The 12949-nt window shown below is 29.7% G+C and overlaps 1 protein-coding gene across 1 annotated transcript; it reads left to right on the top strand.

Moving 5' to 3' along the window:
* Positions 1 to 8650: 8650 nt before the first annotated feature.
* Positions 8651 to 11493, top strand: LOC118042945 (UPF0481 protein At3g47200). The gene is made up of 3 exons (XM_035050715.2): positions 8651 to 8776; positions 8882 to 8959; positions 10090 to 11493. Exons 1-3 carry the CDS (start codon positions 8760 to 8762, stop codon positions 11468 to 11470), a joined length of 1476 nt encoding a protein of 491 aa, XP_034906606.1. The 5' UTR covers positions 8651 to 8759; the 3' UTR covers positions 11471 to 11493.
* The last annotated feature ends 1456 nt before the right edge of the window (positions 11494 to 12949 follow it).

Here is a 12949-nt window from a genome sequence, read left to right as displayed (position 1 = left end):
GATCCATCACAGTATAGGCGACTTGTGGGTCGTCTAATTTACTTGACTATTACCCGACCGGATATCATGTATTTTGTACATGTGCTGAGTAGATTTATGCATGCACCACGCAAACCACACATGGAAGTTGCCTTGCATGTGTTGCGTTATCTGAAAAGTGCACCTGGACAAGGTTTGTTCTTCTCTTCTCAAAATGATTTATCTTTACGGGCTTTTGTGATTCAGATTGGGCTGGTTGCCCAATGACTCGGAGATCCACTACAGGTTATTGTGTTTTCTTAGGATCTTCACTTGTTTCTTGGCAAACAAAAAGACAAAAAACAGTATCACTCTCCTCAGCAGAAGCCGAATATCGAGCCATGGCAGGTACATGCTGTGAGTTTTCATGGTTACGTTCATTGTTAAAAGATTTACGGATATTGCATCCGAAACCAGCATTGCTACACTGTGACAACAAAGCAGCTTTGCATATAGCGGCTAATCTAATTTTTCATGAGAGAACCAGACATATAGAAATGGATTGTCATTTTATTCGGGATAAAATACAGGATGGATCCATTATAACCAAATTTGTTATTTCGGCAGATCAACTTGCGGATGTCTTCACTAAGCCATTGGGAAAGGAGATTTTCTCTACCATGATTCGCAAGTTGGGAGTTCTCGACATTCACTCTCCAACTTGAGGGGGAGTGTTAAGAAAGAATCAATGAATATCCCAAAGTTTACGTAATTGTTTAGGAAAGAAATATGTAGACCTGATCCTATCAACTGTAATATTCCTATTGTAACTCAAATTCTTGATATAGTGCAACACAATTATAGGGAAATTCTTGTATATAAGCGGCAGATTGCTCATTGAATAATACAAGGCAAATATTTTCTCTTCTCTGATTTACAAAAGAAACACTGAAAATACCTAAAATTGTCATTACAAGGTTACCGTTTATTTCTAACTTAAATTCAATCTAATTACTTATCATTTTTTATATCCTAATTTGTATGTTGATTATTTTGCTTTTTTATAATTAGATAAGATAATTTAGATCCTAAAGAACAATAATTTCTCATCGAAATAAGCATTGGGGTCTAATAAGCATATGTTTGTGAGTGTGATTGTTTTTTCAAACTGTTTTTTCGTGTTGAAATGCATTAAAATAATTTTTTTTATTTTTAAAAAATTATTTTTGAAATCAGTGCATCAAAACGATATAAAACATACATAAAAAATTATTTTTTAAAAAAAATTAATTTTTTTTTAAAATATAGATACAATAACATTTCCAAACGCACACTAAAAAATAACAAAGCTAGAACTTGAAACCATTTTCAAATTTAAACCTACGCTCATTACCTAATTATAAATTTGTTCCTTACCTCTAAAACGATCCTGCCAACCTATAAAAAATAAAAATAAATTCAAAATCAAGAAAAACAACCCCATAAATAAAACTAAATTAGTCTCATATCCTAGATCTAACTAAGACATCCATGAAATTAAACAATAAATTAAAGTGCAAATTATGAGTAAATAACATGCAACACAAGCTGCTAGACATCTAGCTAGAAACAAAAATAGCCGGCTAACATTCATATGGTCCCTGCCCTTTTATTTAATGCCTTATCTTGATTTATATGCACACAAAAACAGCTAGTTAAAACTAGTTTAATCATTGATCAAATTCATGAAGGGCTTTTTATAAGAAAATTATTATTATTATTATTATTGTTAGATAAAAAACATGAATAATGTGTGGAAACATTTTTATATGATAAAAATATCCTTAAGTTTTATTAATCATTAGGATTTTATTGGTAACTATTAAATATACTATATTAACTTAAAAGGCATTTTAGAAAATCAATATAAAAATTAGTTGAAATACCCACAGTAGGAGGGTATTGAAGTAAAATTCTAAATTAGTTAAATATTTTAGCGTCATTTTCTTTAAATGAAACACTGGGTTTTGTATACACTAATACTGTTTTATACACTGTTTATTAAAAAGAAAACCTTAACACCATGTATCTTTTTTTTCCCCGGAAGCGCAACTACAGGGAAAGAAGATTTTTCTTCCCCTCCCCTCCGTTACACCGTCTCTCCCTTTCTCTTCCTCTCACTTGTCCAAAAACCCTAACATAACCCACACCTCCTCATGGCCTACCACCATAATAAAAGAGGCAGGGGAGACAAGCCCTATGAGGGGCTGCATAAAAGCTGCCCTAACCACATGACTGGACAGAGATAGGTACTCTCTACCACTGTAAATACCCCCTCACAGGTGGTGACACGGGAACGAAAAAAATATAGAGGACAGTCAAGTGGATCCCATTTTCTTTAAAGAGAAAAAACGTGATAGTCAAGTTTATTATATTGTATCAATTACTTAGTCGAGTGCATATCTATTTATTTATTGTCATTACCAATAGGAAAAACATATTGCATCAATTTAAGAAAAAAAGTTGCAAAGGTTTTTTTATAAACAAAATTGTTCATTTACTTGTAATTATATACAAAAGCATAAACTATGGTTTGAAATATTTGATTTGATAAAAATACCCATAAATTTAACAAACAATTAAATATATTGAAAGGAGCTTATTAGTAATTATTAAAAATATTGTCTTATTTTAAAACCTTATATGTACCTAGTGTAAAAAGACTTAACTCTCCATAAGAAAAATATTTTTTAAAAATATGAATATATAAAAATATATGTCAATACTAACATCTAAAAAAAATATCTCTAATTAAAAAAAGAATAAAATATTTATGTAGCTCTTAAAAAAATAAGTTAATCAAGTTTTTCTAGTGCGTGTATCTGTAGATATAATGAACATAAATTCAAATGATAATGACTATGAATATATAAATGTGAGAATGACATATGAGCTAGCGATGTACTGATCTGAGATTTATGTTTTCCTACCACCAGTCATATCAGATGGGTGAAAAAATATCAACTACGTACATAAATATGAACATTGATGCAAATTAAATATTAAAATCGATATATAAACATATTTTCTTATTTTAAAAACTTCTAGGTACCAAGTTTAAATAGACTTAACTTTGCATAAGAAAAATATTATATATATATATATATGTTAATACTAATATGTAAAAAAAAAAAACTATCTTTATTAACAAAAACTAAAATATTAATACAATTTCTAAAAAATAGGTTGAATTTGTTTCCCAATATATCTCTGTGGTGGCAAAGAATTTCATCGAAGCATATGGCATTGACTATAAAATTAAATGAAGGAGACATAAAATGCATGCATGCAGTCAATATATATAAATGTGAAAGTGACGGATATAGCAAAAGAAGACACTATAAATGAGCTGGTGATGAACATAAATGCATATGAGAATGACTATGGTATAAAATGAATGTGTCCAAAGAATACGATTCTGTCATCGGTTTAATACATAAATTTCGTGTAAAAATACGTTAAAAATGATGAATCAAATTACAAGAATAAAAATTTGGATATAAAAATGGTAAAATCTCTATTATATGCTTTTTAGATTTACAAATCCTCTAATTAACATAATTTGATTTGACAAGAAATTTGACACAAAATTATCTCTAATTTGAAAAGAGACTAAAATATTAATACAATTTTTTTTAAAATAAGTTAATGTAGTTTTCCTAACATATCTCTAGCTGTTGTGAACATAAATGCATACATAAGACATTGACTATAAATATAAAAAATGTGATCATAAATGCATATGACAATAACTATTAAAAAAAACTAAGAGGTATCATTCATTTATTGTGGTATGGCAGAGATTTCAATGTGAAATTGGACAATCAAAAGTTTTTTTTTTTAAATCTTGAGTTTCTTTTTATCTTTTTATTTGGCTCTGATGTTATAAGATTAGTCTTTGTAATTTATTTTTATGTGGAGACTTTGTATTGTCAGTGAAATAATTCGTCACTCAATTGATATTCAGTTTGACAAAATTAAATTAAATTTTATTGATTTAAAAAACTAAGAGATTTTAGAATTGAAATTGAAGATTAAACAAATATCTAATCTCTTTTATTTGATAATATCAAAGATTTATTTGCATAGTCAATGGATGAATGATTTTTTTATCACTTTTTTTTTAATCTGATCTTTTCACTTATTTTTTTTTGGATTTAAATTATTATTATTATTATTATTATTATTATTATTATTATTATAAAAGCACTAACTATGTGTAGAAACATTTTTTATGATAAAAATCCTAAGTTCCACTAATCATTACGTTGTATTGAAAAAATTAAATATATTACCTTTCCTTAAAAAATTATACATGTCAAATCAAAGACTTAAATTTATATAATAATTTTTTTTTTTATATGATAGTGCAAAATATATGTCAATACTAAGATATAAAAAACATTATTTCAAATTAGAAAAAAGACTAAAATATTAATACAATTCCTAAAAAAATAAGTTAATACAATTTTTCTAATAAATGCATATGAAAATGACTATATATATATATATATATATATATATATATATATATATATATATAAATGTGTACATAAATGCATATAGTAATTGTTCCACGTGTGTGGCGTCGCGGTGAATTGTGTTCACTTTGGTATGTATGAGTATCCGGAAAAAAAAGGGGTAGACGAGGATTTCTTGTTTTTTATCAATGTAAAGAGAGAATAGGAGTCGCCACCTAGTATTTTGGTCACTAGAAACCCTAATTGGTCTTAGAGATCAGGCACAAAGATTGATTGTGTAAATAGAAGTTATTAGCACTCCAAATACGTTTTACTTGAGGTAATCTGCATTGTTTAATTGTCTGATAAATGCTAATGTATTGTTGTGTTTTCTAATCATTGGCTTGTCTAAAGTTTAAGATAACTCTTTCTCGGAAAGGACATCCTTATCTTATTGGGTAAAACCTAACCATTTTAACATCAATAAAAAAAAAACTACATTTTAATATCAAGAATACGTCTTAAGTATAACTTTGTAATCCATTAACATTAAAAGAAAATAATTTTTTTGAAAATTTTGAAATATTGGTCTATTTCTCATGACTTTAATAAATTAGTTATTAAAACTAAAAATGCATGCTAAGACATATTTTATTTTTGTTTTTTTGTTATAGGAAAACATGATATGCAAATTTTTATATTTGAGAGACTTTGGATGTATGCATGAAAAAAAAATTGGTTTTTTTCTATATAATTGTTTTCACAATATTTCCAAGGAAACTTGATATTTCAATACAAATACAAACCAATAGTAATTAAAATTGATAGAAAAATACGTGGCAAAATCACATTTTTTTAAAAGAATTTTTGGATTTTTTTTTTGTTTTTATAATATACAATATAATATTATATAATATTAAGATATTGGGATGGGCCTAGCCCAATTATATTGGGCTGCGCCCATCCTGGCTGGGTTGAAATTGGCCAAAAGAAATTGGACCAAGTTCAGCCTGAAGGTGTTAGGCCAACATCAGCCCAGATAGTATGGGCTGATTTTGGCTCAAAGATGTTTTTCCTTTCTTTTTTGGACTTGGCCGGACCCGGCTCATCCATTTTGGTCTAGGCCGTTACTGGTCTTGCCTAGTAAATAGTGAAAAACTCTCCACCATTCACGCAGGACAATGGAGATGGAGGTGGAGGTGGAGGTGGGGCAATAGAAGAAGAAGGAGGAGAAGGCTAACCTGGCAGCGGTGGTACTATTGTTTACAGTGGCTCATGGTGGCGTTTGTGGTGACAGGCGGTGGTTGTTGTCATTTTCTTCTTCCCTGTGCATAGGCAATGTCTATGTTTTTTTTTCTTTCTCTCTTCTATTTTTTTTCCTGTTCTTCCTATTCTCTTGTTTTTTTTTTCTGTTCCTTTCCTTTTATTATCTCGTCAACTCAAATCTTGTTCTCCTCTTCCTTTGTAAAAATGTATCCTCCTCTATTCCTCTTTCTATTTTTGTTCCTCGTCCCCTTCTCTGTATAATGACCACTCATGTTTTTTCACCTCCCCTCTTTTTCTGTTTCTGTTTTGTTCTCTTCCTTTTGTTTTCTTCTTCCTTTTTTTTTTTCTTCTTTCCTCTCTGTTTTCCTTTTTGTTTTTCTATACTTCTCTCCTTCTTTCCCTCTCTGTTTGTCTCTGTTTTTCACATCACTAGTTCTCCAAAATTCCCCCCCGTGTATTTCTCTCACATGGTATTTATAAGGGTGAAAAGGAGGGTGGGAGGGCTACTACCCCTATCCAGTCATGGCATGGGGGTAGGGTGGCCGGGCAGCCACTGGGTAGCTGCCCACATGGCTTGTCTCCTCTGTTTTTTCATCTTGGTATGTCAATGAATCTTGTTAGTTTTGAGTTTTTAGGAAAAAGAAGAAGAGGGAAAATGGGTTATGCAAAGGAGAGGAAGAAAAACCTTCTTCCCCTGCCTTTGTGTGTCAAAGGAAGAAAACGATACACAATGCATTCAAAACGACATCGTTTTGGGTTTTTTTTTTTAATGAACAGTGCATGAAATGATGCCATTTCATTTAAAAGAAAATGGCACCAAAACATGTCAAATTTCAAATCAGTCTTCAATTTTTGATTTTTTCAATCAAGTCCTCAATTTGATTTTAAGAATCAATTCAATTGCATCCCTGACAAATTCAATCATCAGCTTTGAAGTTGGCTACCCTTTTCACTTTAGTCCTTGGTCTTGAATTTATGTAATTTAACCCACAATTGACTATTAAACTATTAAATTTCTTCAATTTGGCCCTTGATTCTCGTTAACTAGGTCCCTAAAGTTTGGTGCTTTTTGCAAAATGATTCTTAGTTGTGAATTTTTTCAATTTAGCACTTAATTGACCCCAAAACTTTGATTTTCTTGTAATTTTGCTCCTAATTTTAACCAATTGACTTGGTAAAAATTAAATTTGGTCTTTTAAACCTCAATTCTTCTCAATTAAGCCTAAATTGGGCCCTTAAACTTATTTTTTCACCAATTAAGCCCCTAATAAAATTAATTTTACCCTTTTAAAGTATAATTAAGTCTTTACACTTGATTAAATCCTTCAATTGAACTCAAATTAATTCTCAAATATATTTAAACTTTAATTTGGCCCATGATTAAATCAAATTGGCTTACTAAAAATTTAATTATGCCCTTGGACTTAATTTCTATGCAGATTCGTCCAATAATCATTTAATTTGACTTTGAATATGTATTGTTTCTTCAGTCTTAAGTATAATAAGGTACAATTAGATTTTGAATTTCATTCAAAATTATATCTTGATTTTCCCATATGATTGAAATCCTCATCGGGCCTACTTTATCGGCGTCGTCAGTCTTTATTTTATTTTTATTTTAAAAGAAAAAAATGAATTTGAGAAATAATTCAAAAATAGATTATAAAAGTAATAAATGTAAATATATAAAAGTGAAAGTGACCTACTCGTTTACTGACTTGAGCTGACGATTTACTGATGACGTTAGAAGAAAACTCATGACATGCACGTTTTCCTACCACTATATAATCTAGAGGTCGCGCAACCATTAGGGTAGTCAAGGCAGGAGACTTAGATAGAGAGAGAGAGATAGATAGAGAGAGAGAGGGAGAGAGGGAGAGGAGCTGCAATCTATAGGAAAGAGGCTCGCTGCTTGGGACCATATCTCTACAGAGAGTGTCCACTGATCTCCCTCAGGTCAGCACTATCTAGTTTTGTTCTTTGAATATTTACGTACGATGTTTGTTTAAGCTCTTCAGACATTAGATGGTTTAATATATGTAAAAGCATTCTATCCATAAAGTTTACCTTTTCCCTATAAAGGGGCATGGTGTGTGTAGTTCCTTTTTTGTTTTTCATTTTTTTTAAAAGAACTAAACTAGGTCCGGTCTGTTTTTTTAATACAATTTAAGCATTTGAATAAGAAGATTGTTATCGAGTCAGAAGAAGACAAGTAGAGAAGGAGAAAATGTGTTATAGTGAAAGAGCGAGATGAAAGTTGAGTGGTGGATAGAGAGGTTATTAGTAGACTGTAAATGAAAGGAAAAACTTGAACTCTAATATTTTTAAAATTCTGAGTTAAAGCCTCGAAAAGGCAAAAACAATAACCTAAGCTATATTAATATTAATTATATTAATAAGTAAGAAAAAAAGAGTTAATAAAGTATATTTAGGCAATGAATAAAGAACATGGTTTTTTTTTTTTATTTAATATGATTACAATCATACAAGTTTTTTCAAAAATGATTATATATTTTCTTCTTTCTGTTATTTCTTTTCCAACACCAATTTTTTTTTATATATATAGTAATTGAAGGAGAATATTAATAAGATTTATTCAAATAGCAAACTATTTGAGGTATTGTAAAATTACCCTCTTTGAGGTATTGTAAAATTACTAAAATCACTCAAACGCTTAAAGATTTAATAAAGAATCCCTCCACATTTAATTAAATATTACAAAAACATCCTCTTGAATAAATAATTCCGTTAATTATTATTTAAGAAAGGTAGATAAATTAAGAACTTAAAAAAAATAGAGAAAGGATATAAAAAAATGGGACATGCTTTTTTTAGGAAATGAATAATATTAATTTCAGTCAATTTTGTTTTGAGTTTTCTTTTTAATATTTTTTTCTAATTTTTAATTTTTTTAGTAAATGAATAAAAAGGGTTCTATTTTCTCATCTAACCAAATGTCAGTATGATTGGTGCATTCCTCCTAAAGTTTCAGATCCGATAACGCTAGAGATATTGCCTTCACTGCAAATCTTCCATATGGATGCCACCCAGAGGTAAAGTTTCCCATCTTAATTCAAATATTCTTTCATGAAGCTGCAATACAGACTGTAATAATCCCCCTTCCCCGGTTCTTTCACCTGCTTTTTCATTATATGTAGGCCTCAAGATGTTATCACTGTCGATGTTCATGCGGCCAAAGGTCTCATCGCCTCCGGTCACTGTTATTTGGACGTGAGGTAGGTGTTCTTGGCCTTGAAATCAAATTATGATCGCTTGGTTCTCAGGGAAAGAGCAACTTCTCACTCCAATTTTTGAAAAATAAAACCTATTTGATTATACATAGAAAGAGAGAGAGAGAGAGGTAAATTATGACAACCCTGACTGCCTTCAGGTATCACAAATGCCCTTAATCAATGTTTAGAAGAAAAAAAAAAATAGATCAATTCAGAAATTTTAAAAATGAGAAAAAAAATATTAAAAAGAAAACTCAAAACAAAATTGACTTAAATTAATATTATTCATTTACTAAAAAAAGCATGTCCCATTTTTGTAATTTTACGATACCTAAAAGAGGGTTATATATATATAAAGTGTTTTAGAACCGGGAGAGAAATCTTGTGATCCAATTTGCTAAAAGAAACTTCTGTTTTTTTCCAACACCAGTTTACCAACAACAGGCCCACCAACATTATACTTTATAAAAAGCCAACTTCATAAGTTTGTCTTTCATTTCAAACCATTATTTATTAATTTCCTCTCTCTTATTATTACACCTAATATTGGTCCCACCAACATGGATCATCCATTTCCTTCTCAATTATATCAATTTAAGATTGATCGTATCCCATTATGCGAATTCTACACACTAATATTGTTAGTCAACTATGCAACCAAACAGCAACCAGATACAATAAAAAACAATTAAATAAATTTATAGTTTCCTTCTAAAAAACAATAATATTGTTCCTCAACTATATAGTCAGGATTTAAAAATTTGAAAATTAATTACTATGCATACAAACAAATTATATTAAATATTTATATAAATTCACGTGTTAAGTGATAATTACTAAATCGATTGAGTACATTTTCAAAAGGAGTTATTATTACAGTTCATATGAAATTTTCTTATAGCACTGCTCTAAAAAATTTACATGGACAAATGCAGTCATGTAATTATATGGGAAAAAAGTGCTTTAATTTTGTGAAATGACATAGAAATTTCTATGTTAGAATGGGAAAAATATATCTCAAAAACTGCCTTATTCTAAGGGGGAAAAACTAAAAATTAAACCATATATATATATATATATATATATATATGCCTTCCATAATTCATTCTTGGTTTGTTTCACCGAATTTGCAGACTGGAAAAGGGTGAATTTATCGCAAGTGCTTCCAACATGGAAAGCGATATTGAACAGGGAAGAGCATTAAATATGGAAGAGGATAAGCCAAGTTCTCCAAACAAGGGCAAAGATATTGATGTGGGAAGTGCTTCAGAAAATATGATGACTGGAGAACTTTTTGCACAGCTGGATAGTAAGGTGAAAGGGTTGCCCTCTCAACATGACTATTTTGAGTGCTGTATCTACAGGGTGTCCAAACGGGTTCAAAGCGTACAATGGCAAGCCTACTCTCCACTACTGATTTCAATAGGTCCTCTTCACCGCGACGATAAAAAACGACAGGTCATGGAAAACGAGAAATTGAGATATTACAGAACGTTTATTGAACGGGTTGGGATGGATAAGGAGAAAATAAGAGATATTATGAGCAGCATTCAGAATCAAGAAGAGCGTCTCCGAAACTGTTATTCAGAGGAATTCAAACTAACGAGGAAAAGTGATTTCATAGAGATGGTCATGCTGGATGCTGTCTTCATCATTGAGTTTATGAAGGAATATTCGAATAATGATGAAGGTCCTAACAGGTTCCAGCCTAAAACGATATTGGACATACGAGAAGACTTGATACTACTTGAAAACCAACTACCTTTCTTCATTATTCAGAAAATATATGACGAGTACAATCGTGCTCGCCAAGATCCAACAGCCATTCCTTTTTTCGATCTTGTTACCTCTCATTCTAAAAATTACACGTTCTTAAAAAACGTAGAAACCAACCGGAGTGTAAAGAACAGCAGACATTTCACTGATTTACTGAGAAATTTTATGTTGAATGGAGCCAGGCAGCCGAATGCTGTCACGCTGAGGCATAGTGCTGTCAAGCTTCGCGCGGCAGGAGTCGTGTTTGAGGTCGCCGAAGACAAATGTTTGCTTAACATAACATTTGAGAAAGGAGTGTTGAAAATACCACTCTTGGAAGTTGATTACCACTTCGAACGTGCTGTACGAAATATCATAGCCTTGGAGCAGTGCTTGTACCAGAATGAAGCTTACGTATGCAGTTACATTCAGTTTATGGACCATCTTATCGACAGTCCAGAAGACGTGGGTTTGCTAGTCGGAAAGGGAATCATTACCCACTGGCTAGGTAACGATGCCGCAGTTTCAGATATGATTAACAAGCTTTGCGAAAATATCAGTGACCCTTATACTTATTATGATGATATGTGTACAAAGATGAATGCCCGCCGTGTTAGCTTTGCGAAAATATTAGTGAACCATATCTTCGAAACCTTGAAACTTCTATATTGCGCCGATATTTGGAGAGCTAAGGCAACTGTTGGGGCATCTATCCTGCTGATCCTCACTTTGATACAGACTATAAATTCATTCTTGTAAGATTTTATCTTACTTAGTTTTATTTCTTCTACGTAATGATTGATTGGATTGTTATTGTTAATTTCCTCAAAAAATACTATATATTTTTGGGAAGCTAATATTGTTTTTTTCATATCTTTTTCTATATTTGTTCTCCATATAAAACACATTAAATATTTAAAGACACAATGGCAAGTTATTATATGTGTATCCCTTCCATCCAAAAATGACAAAAAATTATGAATCCAAAGATACAATATAATACAATAGAATCTGGCCTCATAATTAAAAGGTCAAAAATTTTATAATACAAGATTGTGAGATTCTCGAAACCCAAATTTCACTCATATAAAAATATTATTTGATATAAAATGAATGTGTTAAAAAAAAATACAATTCTATCATCGGTTTAGATTAAGAAGAGAATAGTATTCACTAGTTAATACTATACATAGATTTCGTGTATTAAAAATATGTTAAAAATGATGAATCAAATTACAAGAATAAATTTGGATATAAAAATAGTAAAATCTCTCTTATATGCTTTTTAGATTTACAAATCCTCTAATTAACAGTTGTTTCAATCAAGATTTTCATACAAGCTTGAAAGCTTTATCAATATGAGATTTTTATTTAATATAATTTGATTTGATAAGAAATTTGAAACAAAATTATATTTAATTAGCTTATTAGTTTGCGTTTCGCAGCGGTTATTAACAATTTTTATTTTAAATAAAAAAATTAAAAAAAATTAAAATTAAAAATATTTTAAGAAGAAAAATTCTGCTAAGTGTGACAAAATCTCCTTATTAGTAACAAACAATTAAATATTTTGAAAGGAGCTTATTAGTAATTATTAAATATATTGTTTTATTTTAAAAACTTAAAGGTACGAAGTTTAAAAAGACTTAACTTTCCATATGGAAAATATTTTTTTTATATATGAATACATAAAATATGTGCCTATACTAGTATCTAAAAAAAATATCTCTAATTAAAAAAAGACCAAAATATTTATATAATTCTTAAAAAATAAGTTCAAATGAGAATGACTACAAGTATATCTGTAGATAACATGAACATAATGCAAATGACAAAGACTACAAGTATATAAATGTAAACGTAATGGCTATATATAAATTTGAGAATGACATATAACTAAAGAAAACATATGAGCTGGCTAAAAAGACTTCACGTAGCGAAATGAAAATAGTTTTTTTTTTTAAATATGAATATATATATATATATATATATATGTCAATACTAATATGTAAAAATAAAATAAAATGATCTATATTAAAAAAACCTAAAATATTAAAAGATAATTAATCTTATTTTCTCAAATAATATACAATAAACCATGTTGAATTACACGAAAAATTAAATTTTGATATAAAATTGGTAAAAGCTCTCTTGATATGTGCTTTATAGGTGTACAAATTCTCTAATTAAGAGTCATATCTAAATATTATAAGCTTCTATGCTTGATCTTGAAATTAT

Source organism: Populus alba, chromosome 17 (assembly GCF_005239225.2).
Source record: "Populus alba chromosome 17, ASM523922v2, whole genome shotgun sequence".
Taxonomy (NCBI): domain Eukaryota; kingdom Viridiplantae; phylum Streptophyta; class Magnoliopsida; order Malpighiales; family Salicaceae; genus Populus; species Populus alba.
Note: the sequence above shows the minus strand (reverse complement) of the source record. Positions and strands in the feature narration are given on the sequence as shown.

Coding starts and splice junctions, on each gene's coding strand:
- LOC118042945 (XM_035050715.2), top strand. Junction 8,960..10,089: donor CACTGTTATTTGGACGTGAG/GTAGGTGTTCTT, acceptor CCGAATTTGCAG/ACTGGAAAAGGGTGAATTTA.